The sequence below is a fragment of the Pinus tabuliformis genome, chromosome 8 (assembly GCF_031772625.1).
Source record: "Pinus tabuliformis cultivar Carrire ecotype Pingquan chromosome 8, CPIR1, whole genome shotgun sequence".
In the NCBI taxonomy this organism is placed as follows: domain Eukaryota; kingdom Viridiplantae; phylum Streptophyta; class Pinopsida; order Pinales; family Pinaceae; genus Pinus; species Pinus tabuliformis.
The window spans coordinates 750,262,563-750,289,720 of record NC_142294.1 but is presented as its reverse complement, the minus strand read 5'-3'; the positions used below and the strand labels follow the sequence as shown (position 1 = coordinate 750,289,720).

The 27,158-nt window shown below is 40.8% G+C and overlaps 1 protein-coding gene across 1 annotated transcript in view; it reads right to left on the bottom strand.

The window, feature by feature from the left end:
- Positions 1 to 6,693: 6,693 nt before the first annotated feature.
- The window catches only part of LOC149237757 (uncharacterized), a 59,976-nt gene continuing 39,511 nt past the window's right edge, over positions 6,694 to 27,158 (bottom strand). The window contains exons 2-3 of the mRNA XM_089372785.1: positions 7,542 to 7,762; positions 6,694 to 7,382 (exon numbers count right to left, since the gene is read on the bottom strand). Coding sequence (XP_089228911.1) covers positions 7,057 to 7,382; positions 7,542 to 7,762 — 547 coding nt within the window. The 3' untranslated portion in view covers positions 6,694 to 7,056. The remainder of the gene's footprint in view (positions 7,383 to 7,541; positions 7,763 to 27,158) is intronic.

Sequence of the window (27,158 nt, the reverse complement as noted above, 5' to 3'; positions counted from 1 at the left end):
AACATAGATATGGAATTATTGAGCAGTCTCCTCCCTTTCGAACAATCCTTTTCTTCTTGAAAGACCTTCAATTAGGGATTTACTTGTCTTTATCTCGTTCCATTTGATCCTTTAGGTTCCTGCTTGCTTTGCTTTACTTCGATGGTTACAATACTATTGATCAAAGCATATGTGCAATGAATAGACTCCTATAGCCATATCTTCGGTCCGGAATACCTCTATTCAGGGCTAAACCCAAATAAAAGAGAATGAATTTCAAATTCCATTATCTGAAAGAAGTGTTTTCACGAAGTTCAATTAGCAATTTGATACATAATATCTAAACCCTGGACTAGTTCCTCTTTCTCAACATCTTGAAAAGATGATTATAATTCTGAGCTTCATGCTACTCCTCTGGAGGGTCATGTCAGAGCTAAAGGCATCCCAAAGAGATTTAATAGGATGACAGTTCCTGATTACGGATCTGTATGATCGGAACTTGTGATCAAGTCACACATCGCAGTATATTGGACCTTCTAATTCTTTCCGAGTTTTAGCTAATAGATTCGCAATATAACTGGGAAGGCGTTTCAAATACCATACGTGAACCACCGGACATGCCAGTTTAATGTATCCCATTTGATATCTTCGAATTCGAGAATCAACGAATTCAACTCCACATTGTGTGCAAAATTTTGCATCTGTCTTCTCATTTCCAATCCCTGGAGAATTTCCACAAGAACAAACTCTACTTTTGATAGGTCCAAAGATTCTTTCACAAAACGATCCATCTCTTTCTGGTTTATTAGTTTCATAATGTAGAGTATAAGGTTTAGTCACCTGTCCAACTATCTCACCATTAGGTAAAAAAATCTCGGACCAAGCACAAATTTGTTCGGGAGAAGCTAATCCAATTCGAAGTTGTTGATGTTTATTCTGGTCAATCATAAAAGATCTCAATTTATTGTGATCAAACTTCCTCTCTATCTATCTGAAAGTTTTTCTCAGATATAATAGCATGATTCAATTCTAGAGCTAAAGATCGTAATTCTCGAATGAGCAATCGGAAAGATTCTGGAGCAGTGTCAGGTTTAGGTATTAGCCCTCCAGTGATAATGGCACCAAGTACTTTCTTACGAGTTCTAATATGGTCAGATTTGAGAGTAATCATCTCTTGTAAAATATAAGCAACACCAAAACCTTCTAGAGCCCAAATTTCCATTTCTCCTATTCGTTGCCCCCCTCGTTTGGATTTTCCTCTAAGAGGTTGTTGTGTAACCCGTGCATAAGGTCCACTCGAACGTGCATGTATTTTCTCATCAACTTGATGACTCAATTTCAACATATAAGCTTTTCCTATTGTAACAGGTTGTTCAAAAACATCTCCTGTTCTTCCATCAATTAATCTATGTTTTCCAGGATGATCTGGTTCGAATACCCATGGATTAGCTGTTTGCTCACTAGCTTTGTAAAGTTCAGGAAACACTAGTTTTCTCGAAGCTTCTCGCTCGTATTTTTCGTCAAAAGGTGTTATTCTATAATGTTTGTTCATCGGGTTTCCTGCTAAACCGGGCAAACATTCAAAGATCTGTCCTACATTCATTCGTGAAGGTACCCCTAATGGATTCAATACCATATCAACTGGTATTCCATTTTGCAAATAGAGCATATCTTGTCTGGGCAAAACTATTGAAATAATACCTTTATTACCATGTCTTCCAGCGACTTTATCACCCACTTGTATCTTACGTTTTTGTGATATATATACGTGTATTGTTTCCGCATTATCACCAGAATCATCCACTCTATTGATCCATCTCACGTCGATAACTCGACCCCTTCCACCTATAGGTGCTTTGAGAAGATTCTCTCGCAGTGGATACCTCAATACCAAATATGGTTTGTAATAATCTTCCTTCTAAAGTACATAATGATTCTTCTATTGTTTGAGGCATTAATTTACCTACCAAAACATCCCCTGTTTCTATCCAAGATCCTAGCATTACATGACCATTTTCATCCAAATGACGAAGTGAATGAGAATCTAAATGAGGTATTTCTCTAGTGATTCTTTCAAGACCCTGGCTCGTCATACATATTTCAATCCTGTATTTTACGATATGGAAAGAGGTATAAATATCTTCATATACCAAACGTTCACTAATGAGTATTGCGTCTTCGAAATTGTATCCTTCCCATGGCATATAAGCTACTAAAACGTTTTTTCCCAAAGATAGTTTTCCGCCTACCGTAGTCACACCATCCGCCAGAATTTGTCCCTTCTTTACACATTCCCCTTGATGAATTTGAGGTTTTTGATGCGTACAAGTATTGGTATTAGAACGTTGATATATAATCGATTCTGTTCGTGCGGTGTCTCCATTAACCGATGAAGTTATATTTACAGCATCGATATACTCGATCCTTCCCTATTGTGTAGCTATAGCTACACTTCCTGAATCTAGAGCTGCTTGACCTTCCAACCCAGTGCCGGCAATGCACTTCTTGGGTCGAAAAAGTGGAACTGCTTGACGCTGCATATTAGAACCCATTAGAGCGCGATTCGCATCATTATGTTCGAGAAAAGGAATAAGGGAAACTCCAACGGAAAAATATTGGAAAGGAAAAATACTTCTGAAATGGATTTGTTCCCATGCAATAACTATAAATTCTTGTCGGTATCGAGCTGGAGTAATTTGTTCCTCTTGAATTCCTTGATTTAACACCAAAGAATTTCCCACCGCTATCTAATAATATTCATCCTCATCTTCTCCCAGTAGTAGATAAACCATATGTTCTTCTCTCGATGTCTCGGAGAACTTATAGAGTGGACTTTGTAAAGAACCACAATCACCAATCTTTGCATGAATAGATAATGATGCAACAAGTCCAGCATTCATTCCTTCGGACGTATCGATTGGACAAATACGCCCATAATAACTGGGATGAATATCCCGTGTCCGAAAACTAGCAATTCGCCCTGTTAAGCCCCCAAGGCCTAAATGGCTCAATTTTCGCCCATGAGCTATTTCCGTCAATGGATTAGTTTGATCCAAAAATTGGGATAAGGGGTGTGAACCAAAAAAATCTTGAAAAGTGTTTTTTAATAGAGTTGAAGTGACCAAGTTCTGAGGAGTTGATCTGCGCTTGGTTGCTCTGTGTATAGTTCTTTTAACTGCATCTTCTAAACGACCTAGAGCTAATCTAAATTGATTCTGTAATAAATCTGCTACAGAACGAATCCGTCGATTTCTGAGGTGATCTATATCATCGAGTGTACCCATTCCAAATTTCACCCCGATAAGGTAATCCACAGCAGCCAATACATCTTGTGGTAATGAAAAAATCTCGTTCTCAGGTATATCAAGGTTCAGTTTTTGGTTCAGATTTCGTCGACCAATCTTTCCCAATTCACATCTTTGTCGGAAAAAATTTTCTTGCAATTCTTTACATAGAGACTCGGAAAATACCAAATCGCCACTTATACAGTAGAGTTTTTTATAAAACTCCAGAATGGCCTTTTCCCTCGACCATAGATATTCCTCCCGCTCCCACCTCTCCTTCTTCTTCAATAAAAATAAAAATCTTTCGGGATAGCGAGTATTGTCCAGAATCTCTTCGAGATTTAAACCCATAGCTGATAATAGAACTGGAATATATATTTTTTGTTTTCTGCTTACACGAGCCCATATCCTTTCTCCCACATCGATCTCTAATTTCGATCTTTTTCCCCAATCTGAAATCAAAGTGCCAGTATATATATAATTAATTCTATTATGGTCTAATTCCGAACGGTAATAAATACCAGGACTTATTAATATTTGATTAACCACGACTCTGTAAATCCCATTTTACTACAAATGTTCCATGGGAATTCATTAAAGGAATATTTCCGAGAAATACAGTTTGTTTCTGTATCTTCCTACCAGCCTGTCTAGAAGAATAATGCCAGAAGCTTTATACCATAGCCATTGATAAATCAAACTTTGCAAGTATAAAGGGGCATATTATAAGGAAGCAAGCATTAGAAGCTTCAGATTTTGATTTGACTATTACGCATGAAATTAAACATTTTTTGTAAATAAGCTCACTTTTGAAAAATACAAAGAGGTTGATGAAGTTTATAGAAAACTGGTGAATCTTGCCATACCAAGTGAAGACCGATGGGATCACTTGTATGAAGTTATTAACTTTCATCAACAATTGAAAGACAGTTGGACAGCATTTTCTGGGCACCACATCATCAACAGATTCCTAAAAGATAATGCCAGCACTTGGTAGTTTTGAAATTCCTACAATTTTGTACTATTTCTGTAATTTTGTTTTGAAAATATCTAGTAAAACTTTTTGTATAAATAACTCCTCCTTCAAGTTATTAAGGGTTGAACCCTTGGATGAGCTTTGAGAACATAGTTGTAACCAAACTAAAGATTCACCAATTCAATGAAAGGATTTTGAATTTGACTTTTATAGTTTTGTCTTCTTGTAAGTTTTCATGTGCTTATTTCATTATGTATTGCTTCATAAATTTAAATTTTGTATGGAGAGATCTGGCAAAATCATACTGAGTATCAGTCGGTCTTAAATCCCCTATGAAGTTATTAGCAATAACTAGGGACTAGCTTATAAGACTATCTGTTATTACAAACTCTCCTATATTAATTAATTGTCACACAAATCTGCATTCGTTTAAATATATTTTGTTCTACAGGAAACGTTGTTTGCATGTATTCTTGCTTATAACCAAGCAATATTTTGTTTGAATATTTAGCAAGTTATACTTCATCAGTATTTTGCTATTCATTCACTCTAAATCAATTTAATTATAGCTAGACAAATAGCAACTGCCCTTTCATCTAGCTTAGTAACTGTTAAAGCTTAAGCACGTGTTTTCAATAATTCATATCATTGGTCATCCATAAAATTTAAAACCAACAAAATATTTTAGATACTCTGGCATGACTAACTGACTTAGAGTCATCTTAGAGGACAACATTATCTATATGTGTCAAAGATGACAGTTAAAATGACTTATTCCAGATCGTGTACCAAAACACCATGTTATCTGTATGTGTCAAAAATGACCGTTAGCATTACTTATTCCAAATCGAGTCATGGACAAAGGAAACGATTTTTTTGTTTTTTGGTTTGCCAAAACGGGCAGCTGAAACTCCCTGTTTCAAAAACTATAACAGGAATCACCAGTACAGCTGATCTTATAAATTTAAAAAGATACCGGAAGAAAAAAAATAAAAACAATTATTTTCCCAGCCACAAAACACCTTGGCATTTGGTGCAAATTTCGGTTCATAAATCTTAAGGGAATGAAATTTTATTATTTTGGACCTGTTACAGAAATAGCTCCAAGGACACTACACTTCTGCTATATACATCGGTATTTAATCCAATTCCTCAGTGACCTACCATATGACATTTCTTGTCCCTGCAATCTCTACATTGATATTAACCCGCTGATATGCATTTTAATCATCGATTATGAATTCTTTTGGCGCAGCCTTAGACATGTACACTACTCATGCTTGAATTGAAATTTTAAAAGGCAAAGAAAGCAGCATGTTCATATCAACGGACTTCTGATTGAGGACGTCTTACAATTGGATTACATGTTCACGCTGACATTTGTGTGCCCAAGCTGATTTTGTTATAGGCCATATACCAGTATCGAAATGTCAAATAAGGCCACACTGAATAATGACATAGCTATCAGAATTGACAGCCTACAAGTTTAATAAACATCCAATTATTGTTATTCTTATTCACACCACTGACGTTGAAAAGCAGCTAAAATCCAATGGTTGACAAGAAGTAACTTCAAGGTACAGATGCATCCACTAGAACAGTTAACTTCATGACAGGAAAATTATCCAATGTGTTAATCATTAAGCACTCCAAAAATCTGAAATCAACGAGTCACATGGAAAAATGATTGCTTCTGCCACCAAATAAAGATATTTTCTGCCAATCAGTGGAACTGCAATATAGTATTACAACCTCCATATGGATATTAAGTTTGATAACCAGGCCATTTGAAATCAAAAGGAAAGTCTCAAACCCGGTGCTTTTTTCTGTCAGTTCATCAAAACATGAGGCATAAACCATACTACAGAAAAAAACCATATCATATTCCACAAATCAGCATTCTGCAATTCAATGGAACAAAAAACCATCCAAGCGTTGCTAAGATTCCGGCCACGAATATACAACCAAGAAATTTCCAAGAACAATTTTCTCAATACTGCGTGATTAAAACAATGGAAACCTAATGTTAGTAGATTAGACCTACATCCTTAGTAGAGTAGGCCCACTTCCTCATGTTGAGTTTCCAACTTGTACTGAAATTCACGTGTGTGAAAATCTACTACATACACAAGGCTCCATGGCATTGCCTTGCAGGTGTTTATAATCATATATACATTCTGTGCAGATCATACACATCCATACTAATCACTCTACACAGATAGAATTTGCAGTCTCCTAGGAAACCAATTACACAACGAGCATTAAGAATGACAATCCTGTAATGAAGAAACTTCGTCTAAAAGCAAATACACAGAATCTAGATCATTCCAACAACTATCAAAAATGAAAGAAAGCAGAAACCATGTTATTCACATCGGAGCAAATTTAGCAAATTATTCTCAACGTTTATCAAATCAAGATATATGGATTATATTTAATAAACTATACATTAACTTGAATCAAGCAATCCAATTCACTAGTAATTTAATTATCATAAGAATTACGAATCAAATATTAGAATAACGAAAAAAGACCAGCCCTGTTAAAGCTTTTAGGAAATTCCCCTCCGCATCAAATATTAATTTGGAGAATCAAGAAGTTCGATAGATTTTGGTGAGAAATTACTAAAAACTCATGGCAAAAAGCATAACTGTGTTTCACATCTGCTACAATGTTTACTGTGGAACTAACGCACTCTGCTACCTACCTGTACAGCTACAACTTTGCTATAAGACACACAGAAATGGTTGAAAAAAACTCCTTAAACTCAACAACAACAACATGTAGGCGATGATCTCTGCTATTGTATAATTATAACTATGATAGATGGAACAACGAGAGAAAAAGCAACTCCTTTAATCTCCAATAACGATGACGACAAGAGGATAATGCTTTGCTACTCGTAACTGGGAAGGCTTCAAGAACTGGTCTTTTCTCACCAAAAGTACTTGAGACCCTGAAAATTGAAGACTTGTACTCATCCTCAGCTTGACTTGTGCTGTTTACGCTTCTTGGATTGACTGCCCCTACTAGAAGTAGAATGGTCAGTGCTGCCAGAAGCCATTCGAGGCAGTGGACACCGATTATATGGCCAGCAACCACTAGGGTGGTAAGATGAGATCGGGACTCCAACGGCGGGGAATCTGCAAAGTATTAGGTTAATGTTCAATCAGTGAAAGACTATGGCAAAAGTATTTTCCCGTGACACATGATAAACTGAATTTTCACAAAGACAGTCCACTGGAACAAAATTCTGAACAAATGGAATTAACAGTCAGAGTTCCACTACAGGTGTATCTCACCTTTTAGCACTGCAGGCTCCGACACACCATTACTACCCTTCTGCCTCTTGCAACGGGAAAGCTCTTCTCTCAAAACTGTATTTTCAGTGCAGACAAAGGCAATTGATCCTTGAAGTCGATTACAATAATTCTCCCACATCTTGCACTTGGATTCAAGACCTTGAATGTAGGATTTCCTCCTTTGCCGTGATTGAAATGCAGCTTCTCGGTTATTGATACGTCTGAAACAAATAATAACATTTAAATACCTTTGAATTACCAAACCTAGGCCACATTGTATCTAATTTATACCAAGGGTTTCCTGTGCAAGAAACCTTCAGAGACTTAACACTCAACCACTTTGATTTATATAACATGCTGAGAAGCCGTACATAACAAAGACTACAGCAACTATTTCATTAGAACAGGCAATTTCATAGTGAAACTAAGGTTGCATTTTAAAAAATGGCATATTAGCCATAGAAGTGTGGTCTAGCAGCAAGGTGATCAGGCCCGTATTTTCACAGAGACCCGTGTTCAAAACCCCAAGTGGGTGCAGATGATGCCAGGTGCAAATCATGAGTGACTTTGATACCATAGATACACAACTTAGAAAGCAAGTGGCAGTTTAGTCAAAGAGATTCTATAAGAAGTATTTATTTAAAAAAAGCCCTGTGTAAATGTTAAAATTGGCAACTAGGGCCAAACTCCATGTGGGTCATCTTATTTATGGCAGCTGATATTTTTCTTGGATCCCTTTCATCGAGAGGTGTAGGATTGATCTAAAAATCATCCGATTCTGATAAGTATTCATGGAGTTTTGAATTTATTTGTGTTATAAGACAATTTGTCAAGATCGGCCAGCGACCAAATAAACCCCACTTGTGCTCAATGTTTTAGTATAAAAAGAGATGACTTGAGAGTCATTTCATACACACTTCTATCTTGATTTCTCTCCACTTGTCTTGGGTTTTAGTGGAAGAGAAACCTAAGAGTGGAAGCCCTAGACATTGGAGGAAAGAAGACTAAGGGAGCCGCCCTAGAGGAGATTCCCTAGCCCTAGATGCAGTCAAAAGGAAGGCTCTACGCAGGTTTCTATAGCTGTCAATGGAAGCCCTAGACGCTGTCAAAAGGCTGCCCTAACGCAGTACTAAAGGCTGCCCTAACGCAGTCCTGAAAGCTGCCCTAAAAGCTGTCCTAAAGGCAGCCCTAAAAGCTGTCCTAAAGGCAGCCCTAACGCATCCAAGAAGGCAGCCCTAACGCTATCCTAAGGCATCCCTAACCTATGCTATCTCAAGGGTATCCTAGCCGTCCTAAACATACCAATGATGCCCTAGCCGCAGGCATAAGGTGCCCTAGACGCAGGCCTAATGCGGCTGAAAGGGAGGACTGTTTGAGGAGAGTTTGAGGGCTCAAACATGCCCAGGACAGCAGTGCTAGTAAATGGGACAGCTGGGCTACATGGTGCTGCTAAGACACATGGGACAGCAGCAAGGTATAGTATGACTGTTAGGGACAGCAGCTACAACAATATATCTAGGCAGCAGTGGCAAGGGACAGCTGCATAGTAAATGGGACAGCAAGATATGCTAAGATAAATGGGACAGCTAGGCATGGTGCTTGGTGCAGCAAACAGTGGGACAGCAAGCACTCATAGGAGCAGCAATGGACGGCTAGCATGGTGCAGCAAAGGCACAATTGGGACAGCAGCTAAGACATGGCAGCAAAGGCACAATTGGGACAGCAACTATGACATGGCAGCAAAGGCTACAATGGGACAGCAGCAAAAGCATGGTGCTACAAACTCAATGGACAGTAGCAAGGTGCAGTATGGCACATGGGACAGCTATGGCAGCATGGTGCAACAATGGCACATGGGACAGCTATGGCAGCATGGTGCAACAATGGCACATGGGACAACAGTGCAGCATAGGTGCAGCAGTATGATGTGTACAACATGGTCATGAGGTCCAGCATTGTGATGATGGGTGTAGCATGGTGTAGCATGGTGAGGTGCAGCATGATAACAAGATGCAGCACAATGATAGGTGAAGGAGTCACCTTGGAGAATCAGTTGAAGCAACATGTCTTCCACTAATCTCACGTATCATCTTCTTAGAGATGATCTATGCTCTTATCTAGATAAGTCAAAGTGTTGATTTCTGTTGTAAATGTACTATCTCTCTCTGCTGAACTATTGAAGAACCATATAAGAAGAATTGATCAAGAGTTTCCCCACATTGGGGTTTGTCCCTGGCTAGCGCCACATCTTGTGTCCTCTTGTCTTGGCTTGTCTTCTGCGATTTATGTTTATGTTCTATCTGCAGTTTACTTTAATGCTGATGTGATTGCTAATTTGGAAAAGATATTGAGCTAACTGTGAAAATTGAAATAAATTGCTCTAAGCATAGAACATACCTAAAATTAACAGTAAACCTATCTTTAAGCACATACTCCTCACTTTTTGTGCTAAAGAGATCAACCTACATAGCATGGGAACTGACTCCAAGAAAGGGTAAGTGTGGTATAGCAAAGCAGCAAGGTGATCAAACCCGTACTGTCAGACCCCCCAGTCGGCTAGATGTGCGACCGAGCTGTAACGGGCGTGCACATGTGCGACGGGCGCCCGTGTTGACCAACTCGAGTGGAGAGCGCGCGGTGGAGACGACTTGGTATGACGTTCGGTTAAGTGTAACGGGTGAACGCACTTATAGCTGGCGCGCCCATGTTTGAGAAAGTACCCGCCCATCGCAACGAGTGAAATATGCAACGAGTTGGGGTGTTGGGTGAGGGCGCGTCGGGCGACCCAAGTTGGGCGCCCGAGTGAGCGCGCACCCGAGTTAGTCGACACGGCCATATGGTGGAAGAACGCGTGCGACCAAGGTATGGAATTTCGCAGGCCGAGAGAAGCAACAAAATTATACGACGGAGGGCAAAGACATATTATTTGGAGGTTGGGCCGACGAATGTATTGAGCAGGATGACCTACACTTATGCACTTGGGCCGACATATGGGGAGGCCAAATGACATGGCGTTTGAGGTGCCATGGTCGAAATAGCACTCGTATATATTGGAGGAGAGTTGATTCATTCGGCACAATCGAACTCGGACAAGAGACATCGCAGAACAAAAGTGCGAGGGTGAGCCAAGCGAAGAAGGAGCGAAGGTCACGGGGCAACAACCAGAATTCGGGTAGAGTTGCAAGTGGGTTGAAGTCAGGTTTGCAGCGCGTTCCGCAGTTGAGTCAGGTCGGGCGGATAGGCCGCACAATGTGCAGGCCATGTGCCTGTAGACAAGGACGCTGAACGAGAGTATTGCGGACAGTTGGGCAGTGTTGTTGAACAGGTCACGGTTTGGGTGGCAGGTCGGGTTGCGATGTGTGTGGGTCGGGCAGACAACATGATGAACATCACCTAATAACTGAAAGCAGCGTGCAGAGTTCGAGCAGGGCTGAACGAGGGCAGTACAAGTTGTGTCGACGACAGATTTTGGGTTTCTGGTGCGGACAAGGGGCAGCACGAGCTGCACGGCTTGGGCACGATTACCTATTGGATTTTGGTAAATTGTCCAAGTGTGCAAGCCGAATGGTTGGCTGCACGACTTGACTGTAAAATTGTACATTTTGTAAATTATTGAAGTTTATTTATAAACTGAGTTGGGTAGAGTTTACGAGAGTTGCCCCTCCCAAGTATATATGGGTGTACTTGTGGTAGTATTGTGATTTCTGTTGCATACTGATGAATTATAATTGAAGAAGATAATTGTTGATGAATGTTTATTCCACTGCATTGTTGAACACTTATTGGAAAATTAACTAAGTGTTGTGTTAGGCGTAGTCTGTACACTTAAGTATTGGTGAAAATAAAAAGTGTAGCAATGTCGCACCCGCCTATGTGTGGTTGGAAGACTACCACCAGGATAGGGGCATGGCAGATGGTATCAGAGTCCACTTTCCACAGGGCTTTGATTTGAAGATTGAAAAAGTGAAGCAGGTGGTGAAGCATTGAGCTTGAGCCAAACCGTATGAAGGGAGATGGCAGAGAGAGCTTTTCAAAAGCTTGAAGACATGACAGGTTATTGGAAGGACAAAAAGCAGCAGCACTATGAGGCTCTTGTGCAAAAGTGGGAACTCTCGGGGCACATTAAAGATGGGATAGTGAAGGTGCGGAAGGACTTGGATAATCTTCATGGAAGGGTAGTTGAACTTGATGAACTTGACGAGAAGAAACAACAAGGTGACCGAAAACTCCAAGAACTCATGGATGGACGAGTTCGCTTAAGGGAGAGAAGTACCGTGTTGCGGCTAAAGTCAAGGGACTTGAGGATGAGATAAAGTGGGAATTCCTTGATCGTAGACCCATTGTTATGGAAGAAGCCGAGCTTGATTACATTGACAGACTTAGAGCTTATTACCGAGCCATGCAGAAGGATATGCGGATGGTTTCGTCACTTCGAGTGGAATTCGATGTGTGCCAACTTGAGCAGGATGCGATGAAGGAGAAGCTCGATGGGACTCGATCTAGACGAGGATCGGATTGCTCGGATGAACCAAAAGGGGAGATTGCATACCTTAAGAGGACAATCAGGTCAAGACGCAAGTCAAAAGACCCCTCTAAGGTCGAATTGTTGAAGAAGGTTGTTGAGGTAAGACGCAAGATAAAGCCTACAAAGGATGGAGATGCCTTGAGGTTGAGTTTTGTGCAGGTAACCGTACATGGCAAGAAGTTTGCTACATTGGTTGATATGGGGGCTACACATAGTTTCCTTAGCAGGAAGGCAGCAACATCTTTTGGGAAGAAAGCTAAAGTGGAAAGAGAGTTGAGTGCTTTCAAAGCTATAAACTCTACCATGAAAGTTGTGATAGGTGTTTTGAAGAACACACAAGTGAGAGTGGGTTCGTGGTTTGGCAGGTTGGATTTGAGGGTGATTGATATGGATGATCATGCTATGGTGTTGGAGCAAGACTTCTTGATAGGTGATGGTGGACCGTGACATACTCTTGATTACAGCTGGAGGACAAACCATGATTGTTCTAATGACAAGGAAGAGTCGCTTGGGATATCAACCAAGGATTGCTTCGATGACTTTGTATCCAAAGGACCCTGATGTGAAGCATGACTATGTGGAGCAAAGGGAACTTGGATGTATGACTCAAGCAACAAAGGAGAAGAGGATGATTGATTTTGTTGCCAGAGCTAGGAAGAAATATGGAGGTCGAAAGGCAATTCCACACATCTTGAAGAAAATGGCAGGGACATCTTCTACTGAGAGACTTCACCATGGAGATGTTGATGAAAGGGGAAGTCCAAGTAGGCAGTAATTAGGGAAGGATATGTAGGTAGAGATCCAACTGGCATTATGGACTTTTGCAGGTATGCTATGGGCATATATGACTTTCAGTTGATGAAAAACAAGCTCGGGAAGCTTGGATGTACACATGAGGAGATTGTTGTTGTGCATGAGTACTTGAGGACGCAGCATCAGTCGAATACATGGGTGGATGAAAGCTAGGGAGGCAACTTTCTGGCCCTTCTCACACAATAGACCTTTGGAGGTGGGTGTGTGCAGTGCCTTGATGATGAGAAGGACTGCACCACCCTAACAAAGGGGCCTTTGGGGATAAGGCCTCTCTTTTACATATTATGATGATGCTTGGATGGATGTGGTTGTTGGGACATCACCGTGGGCAACACATGGACATTAGCATTGATGGCATTATGTTGCAGATGAGAGACTACTTCATGGACTTGAGCATGGCTTATTTTGCAATTGGGATGGATTCTTGATCGAGTTGATATTGTGACAAGATGCTAAGAGAAACAACCAACGGTGGCATGAGGAGGAGCATTCTCGTGGATTTGGACGCGACAGTTGGATTGATCACCTGACTAGTTCGAGCCATGGGGGCATGCAGTGCACCGAGTTTTGTCAGAGATGTATCGAGGGATGACCAAGATATGTTGTGTTGGATGGAGTATTACAGCAAAGATTTCATATGATGACGATACATGATAAGTCGACACGATATATGTTGCAGTGAGAGAATGTAGTTTGAGTTGGAGGGACCAGCCTTCCAGGTTGGAGTAGCATGTGGAGTTTGCGACAAAAGTGGTTGATGATCATGGATTGAGAAGACTTTCCCATTTTATGGAGTCATGAGCCTTGATGGAGGTTTGTGCGATGGAAAGCAAATTTGGACAACATGGACATTGGATGTTGGAGCTAGCGACACTTTGCGATGTTTTGATGATGATGGTGTTGTCAAGGACAACAACCTTATTTAGACTGGGGGAGGATGTCAGGCCCCCGAGTCGGGCAGAGGTGCGACCGAGTTCTAACGGGCGCGCCCATTTGCGACAGGCGCCCATGTAGACCAACTCTAGTGGAGAGCACGCGGTGGAGACAACTTGGTATGACGTTCGGTTAAGTGCAATAAGTGAATGCACTTAAATGCAACAGGTGAACGCACTTATATCGGGCGCACCCATGTTGGGCAAGCACCCACCCATCGCGACAAGCGACCGGTGGGTGATGTTCAACAAGTGTTTGGTAGGATGTGTCGTGCGAACAATAAGAAGTATGACGGATGAAATATGCGACGAGTTGGCGTGTTGGGTGAGGGCGTGTCAGGGGACCCAAGTTGGGCACCTGGGTGAGCATGCGCCCGAGTTAGTCGACACGGTCGTATGGTGGAAAAATGCGTGCGACCGAAGTATGGAGTTTGGCAGACCAAGAGGAGAAGCAAACTTCTACGACGGACATTATTTGGAGGTTGGGTCGATGAATGTATTGAGCAGGCCGACCTACACTTATGCACTTGGGCCGACATATGGGGAGGCCAAGTGACGTGGTGTTTGGGGTGCCATGGTCGAAATGGCACTCATATATATTGGAGGAGAGTTTAGTGATTTGGCACAATCGAACTCGGAAAAGAGACATCGCAAAACAAAAGTGCAAGGGTGAGCCGAGCGAAGAAGGAAGGAGCGAAGGCCGCGAGGTAAGGACCAAAATTCGGGTCGGGTTGCAGGTGGGTTGAAGTCGGGTTTGTAGCGCATTCCGCGGTTGGGTCAGGTTAGGCAGACAGGCCGCACAATGTGCAGGCCATGTGCCTGCACTGACGAGCGAGCTGAAAGGGAGTATTGCGGATAGTTGGGCGGTGTTGCTAAACGGGTCACAGTTCGGGTGGCAGGTCGAGTTGCGATGTGTGTGGGTCGGGCGGACAGCACGGTGAACATCACCTGATAGCCGAACGCAACGTGCAGAGTTCGAGTAGTGCTGAAGGAGGACAGTAAGAGTTGCGCCAACGATAGGTTTGGGATTTCCGATGCGGACAAGGAGCAGCATAAGTTACACGGCTTGGGCACAGTTGCCTAGTGGATTTTGATAAATTGTCCAAGTGTGCAGGCCGAAAGGTTGGTTGCACGACTTGACTGTAAAATTGTACATTTTGTAAATTATTGAAGTTTATTTATAAACTGAATTGGACAGAGTTTACGAGAGTTGCCCCTCCCAAGTATATATGAGTGTACTTGTGGTAGTATTGTGATTTCCGCTGCATACTGATGAATTATAATTGAAGAAGATAATTGTTGATGAATGTTTATTCCACTGCATTGTTGAACATTTACTGGAAAATTAACTAAGTGTTGTATTAGGCATAGTCCGCACACTTAAGTATTGGTGAAAGAAAAAAGTGTAGCGGTGCCGCACCCGCCTATGTGTGGTTAAGAGACTACCACCTGGATAGGGGCATGACATGTATTGTGATAGACACCTGAGTTCAAAAACCTGATGCAAAATGCAAATCCTCGATGACTTTGATAGCATAAATACACACCTTATAAAGCAAGCAGCAACTTAGTCAAAGAGATTCTATAAGTATTTCTTAAGAAAATACCTATTTAAACCTATCTTGATTCTTTAAACACATACTCCCCACCTTTTGTGCTAAAGAGATCAACCTACCTAGCATACATAGCATGGGAACTGACTCGAGGAACAGGGAACCCCATTAGCTAGTGCAAAACGCTCCCAAATGATCAGGAGCATCCCTGGATCATCCCAGGAGGCTCACATTCCAGGTCTGCGCTGTTCTGAGGACACCATCGAGAGCTTTTGGAAGCTTTTGTGTTGTGTGTACCCAAATCTGGGCACTGAAACAGGACCATAAGACCCATATCGGATACGAAAGCCCTAACCATACCTTAATATCAAAAACAAAATCGTTTTCTTACAAATTAAATCTTTATGTGGGGCATTTCAATATCGCATGAGTTGTTTCTATAATATTTTGGACACCTTAATCTTCACATGCACTCCAAATCCTTGAAACATTTGTAGACAGGATTTTCACGTCTACATTCATTTTTTCATGCAAACCCGTAACATGTCAATTCTTCTGCATGGTCAGGTGATAGTGGAAGTCATTGGCATCATGGCTGAGCTGATTGAGGGTGTCATCTCGTGTCATAAAGTCTTGTTGCCGCATGTCTTGTTGCTGCATCCGTCTCACCTCAAAATACCTGCTATTGCCACCTCAGTTTTATCTTTCAATAAATTTTGCTCTCTTTTGAAACTAAAGATCCAACACTTTTCCAAAGGATCAATTTTTTTGCTGAGAAATTGATTACATAATATAGAATATTAAAACTTCTTAAAATATTTTAATCATATTTATTCAATTGTTTTATATAATATATAGTTTTTTTGTTTAACTATAGATATTTTATTTTAATCATATTTATTTAATTGTTTTATATAATGTATATAGTTTTTGTGTTTAACCACTTATACATATATATTATATTATAGATATTAAAATATTTTATTTAATATGAACAATGATATATTTTATTTATTGAGTATATTAAATTTTATTATTATTATTATTATTGTTGGTTAAATAAAAATTAAGAAATCAAAAATTAAAAATGTCAAAAAGATAAATTATGCCCAGCGATAATGTTAAAGATGCAAATTACTAATTTAAGAGAAAACAAGGAAAAAAAATCCAAAAAGATTTCAACCATGATCCTATATGCACAATTCCTGCTCACTCTACTTTTACATTGTTCTCCATGTTGGTGAACAAGAAGAAATAATCACACACGCTGTCTTTTCAAAGAGCCTTGAATCAAAACTGACTAATAAACTAAAGACTGGATCAACAATCGCAATAGATAATTTTACAGACAGAAAACACTATAAGCCTATAACGATAGATAATTTTACAGAGGAATAAACGCTAAGTTACCAGAAACAAGAAACAACAACTACAGACAGAAAGAGAGATCAAACATTAATTTAAACATTCTTTTTTAATACTGTAAATACTAAATATTTTGATTGTAAAATATTAGTTTTCGATTATCTGCCAAAAATATATCTATAAGATTAAATTTGTTTTTTTTTAACTAAACTGAACCTATACCAAGGCTAGCACTTTTATTATTTTTTTTTTTTTTACTGAACTGATTATTTTTTTTACTAAACTGAACCTATACCAAGGTTAGCACTTTCATTAAAAAAAAAATTACAAAACTGAGCCTATACCAGATCTAGCACTTTTATTAAATGGAAGAAGACTAACTGTTAAAATTGGCAACTAGGGCCAAACTCCATGTGGGTCATCTTATTTGTGGCCGCTGATATTTTTCTTGGGTCCCTCTCATTGAAAGGTGTAGGATTGATCTAAAGATCATCTGATTCCGATAAGTATTCATGGAATATGAATTTATTTGTGTTATGAGACAATTCGTCAAAGTCGGCCAGCGACCAAATAAACCCCACATGTGCTCAATGTTTTAGTATAAAAGGAGATGACTTGAGAGTCATTTCTCATACACACTTCTATCTTGATTTCTCTCCAGTTGTCTTGGGTTTTAGTGGAGGAGAAAGCTAGAAGTAGAAGCCCTAGACGTTGGAGGATAAGAGGCTGCCCTAGCCGCAGTCAAGAAGAAATATGCTGCCCTAATCTAGAGGACGCAGTCATGAAGAAAAGCCCTAACGCAGACCTAAAGGCAGCTCTCACTAAGACCTAAAGGCAGCCCTAACGAAGCTATCCTAAGGCAGCTCAAGAAGGACACTGATGTGAAGGGTCAAAGGGACAGCGTGGAGGCTGCCCTAGACCGCGTGAAGGGCTGTGTAGACAGCGGAGCCTTAGCCACAGCATGAAGGATCACAGGGACAGCGTGGAGGCTGTAGGGATAGCATGGGGACAAGACGGTTAAGAGCACAATAGGCAAGCAACCAGGCCAAGGAGAATAGAAGCAATATGCTACTGTTTGTGGACAAATAGCTGGGTGTGTAAGGGCTGCCAGATGCCCTAACCAGTCACCATATAAACAGCAGTGAAGGCAGCATTGGAACAGCAGTGTTGTGGACAGCAGCAAAGTAAATAGGACAGCTGGGCTACATGGTGCTGCTAACTAGTGCAGCAAAGTAAATGGGACAGCAGGCTACATAGCGCTGCTAAAATGCATGGGACAGCAAGGTGACTAGTGCAGCTAAAATGCATGGGACAGCAAGGTGACTAGTGCAGCTAAGATGCATGGGACAGCAAGGCTACATAGTGCTGCAAAGATGCATGGGACAGCAGGCTACATAGCAAAGATGCATGGGACAGCAAGCAAACTTGGAATGAACAGTGGGACAGCTGTATGCCACATAGGACAGCAGTGACTAGCATGTTACAGCAAAGGCACATGGGACAGCAGCAAGCATAGACAGCAAGGAAAGCATGGTGGAGCAGTATAATGTGTACAGCATGGTCCTGAGGTCCAGCATTATGATGATGGGTGCAGCATCGTGCAGCATGGTGAGGTGCAGCATGATAACGAGATGCAGCGCAATGATAGGTGAAGGATTCACCTTGGAGAATCAGTTGAAGCAACACATCTTCAACTAATCTCATGTATCATCTTCTTAGAGACGATCTACGCTCTTAATTGGATAAGTCAAAGTGTTGACTTCTGTTGTAAATATACTCTCTCTCTTTCCCCCTCTGTTGAACTATTGAAGAACATATAAGAAGAATTGATCAAGGGTTTCCCCACATTGGGGTTTGTCCCTGGCTAGTGCCACATCTTGTCTCCCCTTGTCTTGGCTTGTCTTTTGCGATTTATGTTTATGTTCTATCTGCAGTTTACTTTAACGCTGATGCAATTGCTTATCTGGAAAAGATATTGAGCTAACTATGAAAATTGAAATAAATTGCTCTAAACATAGAACATATACCTAAAATTAAAGAAATACTTATCACCAGACTTATATACTAATTATAGAGTAATACTACATTTTTCTAAGTTTCTTTAAAACAAAAAACAAAATCTGTATTACTACGTCAACTTATAATTATACACTAACAATGTTCATGCAAGTGGAAACAAAGGAGCAATGGTGCATGCCAACAGGTCTGTAGCTGCAGGGGCACATGCCTCTGCTTTTATACTCCCTGCCTGGTGAATGCCGCAAATCTCTTGCGCAAGAGCATCACGTCCAGGGTCTCTCGTAATGGTCTGGACACAATTCTTTTGCCCAGATCATTGCTAGGGCAGCCAGGAAAATTCAGTCTAGTTCCTCAAACTGAACTCGACTCGGTGTTTCAAATTTAAAGAGCCCAGAATGGTTCTCGGAGTTTCCCAATCTATAAATTCAATGGCCTCAAAGCCTCAGCTTCAGAGGTGGAGGGTTGCATGAATGTTAGATTATTATGTGCTTCTCTCTTAGGGGATTAATTTAATTTTATAAGGGAATTCCATTATAAGGAAGATAGGACCTTTGTCCTTGTGCAGGGCCCTTGGTTTTGACCCCGTCTGGAAATCATCACAACCCTAGAGTGGGTTCGGTTTCCAAATTTGCTGGTTCACATCTCGGTGGAAGAGGTATTTAAAAAGACCAAGAAAATCCTGGGTAAATATATTGACAAAGGGGTGGGAAAAAAAAGCAAGAAAGAATATCAATTCTGCTAACAAGGTGAAGGTGGAGCTGGGTGGAAAACAATGAACACAGCCTTGTGGTTATGTTCAAACGTCGGATTTGTCACAAGCATGAACACATCCTCAGGCTGTGTCCTTTAAAGGATTCCCTGGATGGCTCTGGAGTGGATGGCATTAGCCTGTAGCAAGTTGCTTGCAAATTGGAAGTTTGGGAGGTGCATCCAGACAAAACCAAGCTCAGATGGTTTAGAGGTTAAGGAAGGTTAAACTTCCTTTAGTTTCTAATGATGCTTCTGATCAACGAGGCACTGCATAAGAATAATCCAATTTACAAAAATCCAATTCATGAAACGATGATGTGGAACAAACCTCAAGATTCGACATTCGTTATAAAATTAAATAATGAATACAAGGACTATGCTAGTGAGAGTAAAGAAGAAAGAAGGATTGCAACTAACTATAATAAAGTGTATTGTTGTGTTAATCGTGCTTTCAATGCTTATTTATCGGAGGATCTTACAAAGCCGATCATAGAAAAACAGTGCAGTAAAAAACTTAACAAAAACAATATATATACACGGTGCACAGATATACATACGAAGTCGTATGGGCTATCTGTTATGGCTCAAAATGACATTCCCTTAGTCCACAAGAGAAGCAACATAGAAAGAAGGCTGGCATGTAAAAAAAACTTAACAAAGTCATATGACTATCTGTTATGACTCAAAATGACATTCCCTTAGTCCACAAGAGAAGCAACATAGGAAGAAGGCTGGCATGTAAAAAAAACTTCATGGAACCTATAAAAAAGTCAAGTTTTGTCTCTTCAGTGCCCCAGATGAATTACAGGGAGAGTTGAACGATCTGATACCTCAACAACGGAGCGTTGAGGCAGCCAGGATTGCTTAAGCGCATGTATAACGGTTGAAAGGGTCAAAAATTATCAAAAGAATCAAAATAAGGATGAAAGGATCGAATCAAACTCTATCCAAGAAGATGTCCAGATTCATCTAATACTTTATTACCTATAAAAGCAAAGCTCTAGATGGAGCAAAGGGAGAGAAGTGAACATAGGTACATGCTGCCAAATTGAGAACCCAGATCCACCTTCAGATAAACCAAGGGTAACAATGAGCCTGTTTGTGAGTCTTGGTGAGAGGAGGAGATGAGGACAAGGGTCCCAAGGAACTACACTTCTGTAAGTGCTTTGGCATAATAAGAAAACACTATTTTTCCCATTTATGTGTATTTCATGTGATTTTGAATGTGTGCATTTTGGTTTTGATTGTGCTAGAACTAACACTGCCACAAGTAGTAGAGTTTGGTAGACTTTGATTGTCTTTTTTGCAAGAAACAGATGCAAGGAGCAAAGAGCTGCATCTAGAGGACTCCAACCACCAGAAGCAATCAGCCATCTGCCTTCCAAGTCAAGGTGTGTCTTCAATCCCTTCACTTATTTATTTAAGCTTTGTTATGTATTCATGTCAATAGGGTTAAATAGGTTATAGAGAATTGTCTGTCATAGGTCATGACCAGGCCTGTGGAAACTAATATTCTAGCAACAAAGGAAAGTCCGACTAAAACAGAATTAGCAACCATATTGGGAATCACCCCTGTAGGTTTCATTTGGTCCTTTAATGTCTCATTTGATTGCTTTCTTTCGTTTTATTGCTTCTGAATCTTTATCAGGAATTCTAAGAGGATCGGGTCTCAAAATTTTATGCCTGAAAAAACACTTCAAATAAGTGGATTTGAAGCCATTTGTAGGGTCTTGAATCCAGTCTTGGGTTTGATTCCCAGCAGAAACATCAGAGCCGAGCACAAATCTGGTGCAATTGTCCTGTGACCCTTCTGTTTCTGCCTGCTGTAGTGAGTGCGTCAGGTCATGAAATTCATGTTTTGAATGCACGCTTGCTTGTAGGTAGAGTTTAGGTTTTGGGTGCATCATTATTATTGTTTCTTTTGGATCTTATTTATTTGATTGTGTTTTAAATTAGATCTGCTAGTGAATGTTCAAAGTGATAAAGGAGAGTGTGGTAAGGATCTGCATTCATCTTTGCATTGGAAAGATCACACCTTACTTTAGATAGTTTTCATCAAAAGTGAAAAATTGCATCTTCATATCTTGCAATCCTTTCTTTGAAATCAAGTCAATCACATCATTCAAGTTTCACACCATAACTCTTGACTTAATAAGAACCACCAAAAGCAATGCTGATAAAATTCATTAGACATTTTTTTTTCTTGTAGCACAAAAACATTAGCTTAGGATTTTAGAGCCTTGGAACAGATTGGAGAGGACGCTCTCCAAGGCCATAAAATAAACACTAGAGTCTTGAGTTAGGGAGTACAAAATCCATTTGCAACCAGATGTTGCATGGGAAGCCTTCCAACACAAGGATTGGTGGATTGATAGCCCCACGAGATCATGCTAGTATTGGTCGAATGGTATCCCCACTTAATTTGGTCTTGGTAGTGTTGTCTACACACATACTGAGGTCTCTTAAGGGTACTGTGGACCCAACCCATGATTATTCTCCCAAGTTGGTTATAGGTGATAACCATAGTGGCCATAATCCTAGGGACCTTACAAAGGTGAAGACAAGTGGGGCGTGCTTGCTATACCTACAATAGGTATTGGTCAGAACTCACTCAAATCCCCCATAGGATGCTCGCGCATAACTAAAGATACTTGCACAAGGGACAGAGGGCTAAGGTAATTGTCCCATCTATGCCTTCACAGTTGACTCGGGCCCTAATCAACCAAGCTCCAACCGAGGGAAGATCCCTTTGATCCACTTGGTTTGCTTGCTTGTCTCTTTGATTTGCTAGGTGTATGTTGTTTGGTTGAGTCTAGTTGGCTTTAGGTGTTGCTTTATTTTATTGTGTACATCTTTTATTATCATTGTGGCTGAGTTTAGTCCACATCATTCTCATTGCCTCGAGGGCCTTCCAATCGAGGAGGGTCTACCTATTCGTACACATAGGATTAACCCCACTACCAACTTAGACTTACCTACCTCAAGGCCATTGTCGTTAGTTCTCGAGGGAATGAACCCATAGTTCAAGAATTGGTTGACAAAATTTTGCCACCTCGGACTTGTCCTCCCACGACCCATATTCCTTCACAAGCCTTATTAGGTGGGGATGTAGATTTGACCTGATCTTTTCAGTCAAATAGTCTTTACCAAGAGTCTATTGCGGCAAGACCTAATGTGTCCACACCTAGTGTCACTGGAGTTGCCCCTAAGGCAACTTTTATACCTTCTTCCTCTACCACAGATCCTATCTCCATTGTACCCACTCAAACTACCTTTTCCTATTGGCAGACTAATCCAAGATCACTCTTTCCACCATTTGATACATCTAGCATAGATGCCTCGACATCATTGACCTTAGTCCCTCCATTCACATTTAATAGAGGCTCTAATCCCACCGCGAGTAGTATACCCACATCCAGTATTGGAGGTTTGAACCCAGCATCTACATCTAGGTCAATGGGTCCATCCCTTGGCCCTGGTATCTTGTCGATAGTTTATTCACAACCAATGTTGGATTCCATTTTGGTTGAAAGGTAAATACCAGGGGCATGAACATCGCCATGTTGTTTCCTAGCATAGCTAGGAGCATGAACACTTTTGGTTGGTTTACAAGTCCATGGAGAAATCAACCTTTATGGGGGTCACATTTTCAAGGGAGTACTCAATTTCCTTAGAATGTCAAAAGGGGTTGGGGGAAACATATTTGGCAATAGGTTTTATCTTTGGGGTGCTAACTTCTTTGGTCAACCTTTTGTTCCAAGAATTTTTCCTCTTGGCACACCCTTTGGTCCTAAAAGTCAACAACCTTTGAGGAGTCCCTTCGTCACTAGGGGTCCACCCTTTGGGAGCAATAACCCTTATCATAACATCATGGGTGTTGGAACTAACCTCTCTAGTACCCTAGCTCCTTCAAGAAGACCTTCCACCATTGGAAAACAAGCTAGGGGAGGATCACAAAACCCATCTAGGATGCAGGGGGCACAATCTCCTCCTCAAAATTCGTCCAACTCACCTTTCTTGCCAATACTCTTGTTTCCTGGTCTATGGAAGTTCATGAATGATCCCATCAAACACAACACTGCATGTCCTACAATCCCGCCTAAGTTTCCTGCGAACATTCCCAAATTAGATGGAAAACCTAGTGAAGATCCCAAAGCTCACTTAACATCTTATCATCTAAGGTGTTCATCCAACTCATTCATGGATGATAGTATACATCGATAACTTTTCCAAAAGACTCTCACCGACAATGCTACCAAATGGTATATCAACCAAGAAAGTGTTGCTTCTAATAACTTCTTGTCTTTAGCACAGGTTTCTGTAAATCATTATCAATTGCCTATTAGACAAACAGGTACGTACATACTTACCAACTTACGTCAAGACACCTCCACTCATGGAGGCAATTATTAGACCCACAGTTCTTTATGGCTCCCAAGTCTAGGGACTAAGCTTGTTGCGGATAGATTGGGCCAGCCTGGAGAGGACCCAGACCCTACTTCTTAGACACATCATCCATTGTAAGCGAACCGTTCCACAACCCAGTGTTCAAGTCGAGTTCGATGTCCACCCATTTTGCCTCAAGATCATTTTCCATTTGGTTTATTTTCTTCATATAGTTTGGTCTTTCAGAGACTCGAACACTAGCAGAGAGAGGTATCCCTATCTTGTTTTTTTCTGATTGAAGGCTCTTACCTTAAATCCACCATCATCGAGGCAGGTTCGAGGTTGGTTCTCAGAGGCTTCTCGACTTCTCTAATCACTATCTATCTCCCCATAGCAACTCCCACCATTCAATTTCTCCCTCGATGCGCAAAGCCATCTCTTGCCAACTTGACAAGTATTGAACCAGGCCATTAGAGAGGATATCTACAAATTATACATTCAGGTCACTTCGACCACACTCCAATGAGCTTGGGCTCAAAGATGTCCTTCTACCTAGAGCACTTTTTGGACTTGAGGATGGCATAATATTTTGCCCCCCTTACACAAGCTGACATTGGATGAATTTGCTTAGGTTCTCGCTAAGACAATTTCGTGTTGGTTCTCATAGACTCCAGATAGAGACAGACCACCATATACCACAACAAGATAGGATCTGCCAACTTTGTCACCTACAGGAGCCAGAGACAAAGACACGCCTCATTTTTAGGTGCCCCCTATACTATGAGATCAAAGGATGTTATCATTGTCTATATTTGGATTCAAGAGGCTCCCTCTCTACCTTCTTCAGGTACCAGGACCAGTGATGCGTAGCACTCTTCATCAAGGAGGTTTACAAGCACAAATCTCAGCACCTACACACCACACCCCACCTTGGGATGACCATGACAATCACCTCATATTTTCATGTGGATTCGTCAAACCAGGGCCACAAGTGACAGGAAGAGGTTCAAAGTGCTCCAAACAATAGAAGGGTAAGATCTCGAGTCTTTTCTCAACCTTGTCGTCAAGGAGATCAATAGATACAAATGAAACTAGTTCAACAATCCAAACCATACATCAATTCGTGGGTTCTCAGAGCATGAAAGGGACCAGCGTCAAACAGTTCTAGAGCAAGGAATTTCTGACAAGTTCGACTACCTCTCAATCCTATAGGAACTGTCAAAGACCTATTCAAAGTTTGTTCCTTCTTACCTTAGATGCTAGGAGTATTCCTCGCTCATACATTCCGCCCCACAATCATACGGTCAGAGCCACTGCTATCCCTAGTGGAATTTGATAGCAAACTTGTATCCAATACACCTTCGTCGTCATTGATCATTAGACTCGAAAGCCCCTAACATCTCTAGCTCCATTTCCAGACCTTACCATTTCACTTATTCCATTTTAGCAGGCCATCACTATTTTTTTGTGCCGCAAACTATTAAGTATTTTGTATTATACCACAGTTTCTTATATAGGTGTCGGGACAACACTACCACTGGTTTCTTTCTCCCTATATGTTAATTTTTAACATTTTTTTTAGGAGATGCGCTTGCACTCCCACATTGTTGTCACACTGACTATACTCTTATTTGGTCCCATTGACCTACTTTTGGAGTATTCCTCACTCATGCATCCTCCCATGGTCATATGATCAAATCCACTGTTAGCCCCATGGGACTTTGATAGAAAACCTGTATCCAATACACCTCCATCGCCATCAGTCATTAGACTCGGGAGCCCCTGACATCTCTAGCTCCATTGTCAGACCTTACCATCTCACTCATTCCATTTTAGCAGACCATTACTATTTTGTATTGTGTTGCAAACTATTAAGTATTTTGTATTATACCACAGTCTCTTATATAGGTGTCATGACAACACTACCACTAGTTTCTTTCTCTTTGTATGTTAATTTTTAACATATTTTGTAGGAGATGTGTTTGCACTCTCACATTGTACTCACACTAATTGTACTCTTCTTCAGCCCCCACTGACCTACTTTTGTGGAAATTAGTTGGATATTAATAAATTTACTTACTTACATCTTTGATCATATAAATGAATCGAGGTGAAAACAAAGCTTGTTTAGAACTAAGTTCCCTAATGAGCTCTTGTTCGCGAATGGTTCACCAAATCTCTATTGCCTAGAATCATTGAAGATGTAGCTGAGGTAGGAGCCCAAACCAAGGAACAGGTGATTATGTGTTCCCATCAACTCAATTTGATCTATTCTCAAGCAAGCACTTTCTATGATATCATCCCTAATGCCCCTCGGTCATCGAAAGATACTTTGAAACCCAAGCCACGATCCCATGTCAATGGAGTGCTAAGGTCCATAGCATCGAGAAATGTAGGCCAATTAGCCTCTCAAATGGACCAACTGAACATCGCATCTAATGTCTCAGCTGCTAAGCATGCTACCTAATCTGTTATTGCTCTCATTCAAACATATAAGGTGAATTCAGTGCAATCCACACCCGTGAAGAATCTCGGCTACTAAGCATGCTACCTAATCTGTTATTGCTCTCATTCAAACATATAAGGTGAATTCAGTGCAATCCACACCCGTGAAGAATCCTCAACAACCTGGAGGTAAGAAGAAAAAAAACAAGCCAAACAAAACTTCTAACAATGAACAGGGGGCACCTAAAACACAAGACAACATTGGGAGTAGCACCAAAAATAAAAAGAAAAAGAATACATTTCCTTGCAAGATTTGTAGGGAATATCATCTCACTCATAAGTGTCCCCGGTTGGATAACTTCATTATTTCTCGCAAACAAAACCTTGCTCACCAACCCACTGTTTTGACAAATCTTTGTCCAACCTAGCAGCAACACATGGTTGTGAAGCCTCCACTTCCTCAACAAGGGGGAAGTGGGGGCAAAATCCTTCACACAATGCCTCACACAATGCCTCATCCTCCATGCAGGATAATTTCATGTTCAATCAATTAATCCACATGACCACAAGAGCACATAATTATGAGAATATTGAGAGTGGTCCTTCCACTCAAGAACTTGTGATACCTGCTAATCTCGATGGCCTCCTTCACATAGAAAATCCATTGTTTGGTGTTGCACCACACCCTCCCAAAGGCGTGCTTCAAAAGTAATGCAAGGATGCTCACAATTACAATATTATTGAAGATCATGCCCAAGCACTCACTACTATGTCTGCTCTTAAAGTTTTGCAAAGTGTCCCCACAAAACACAAAGCACTTCTAACTACC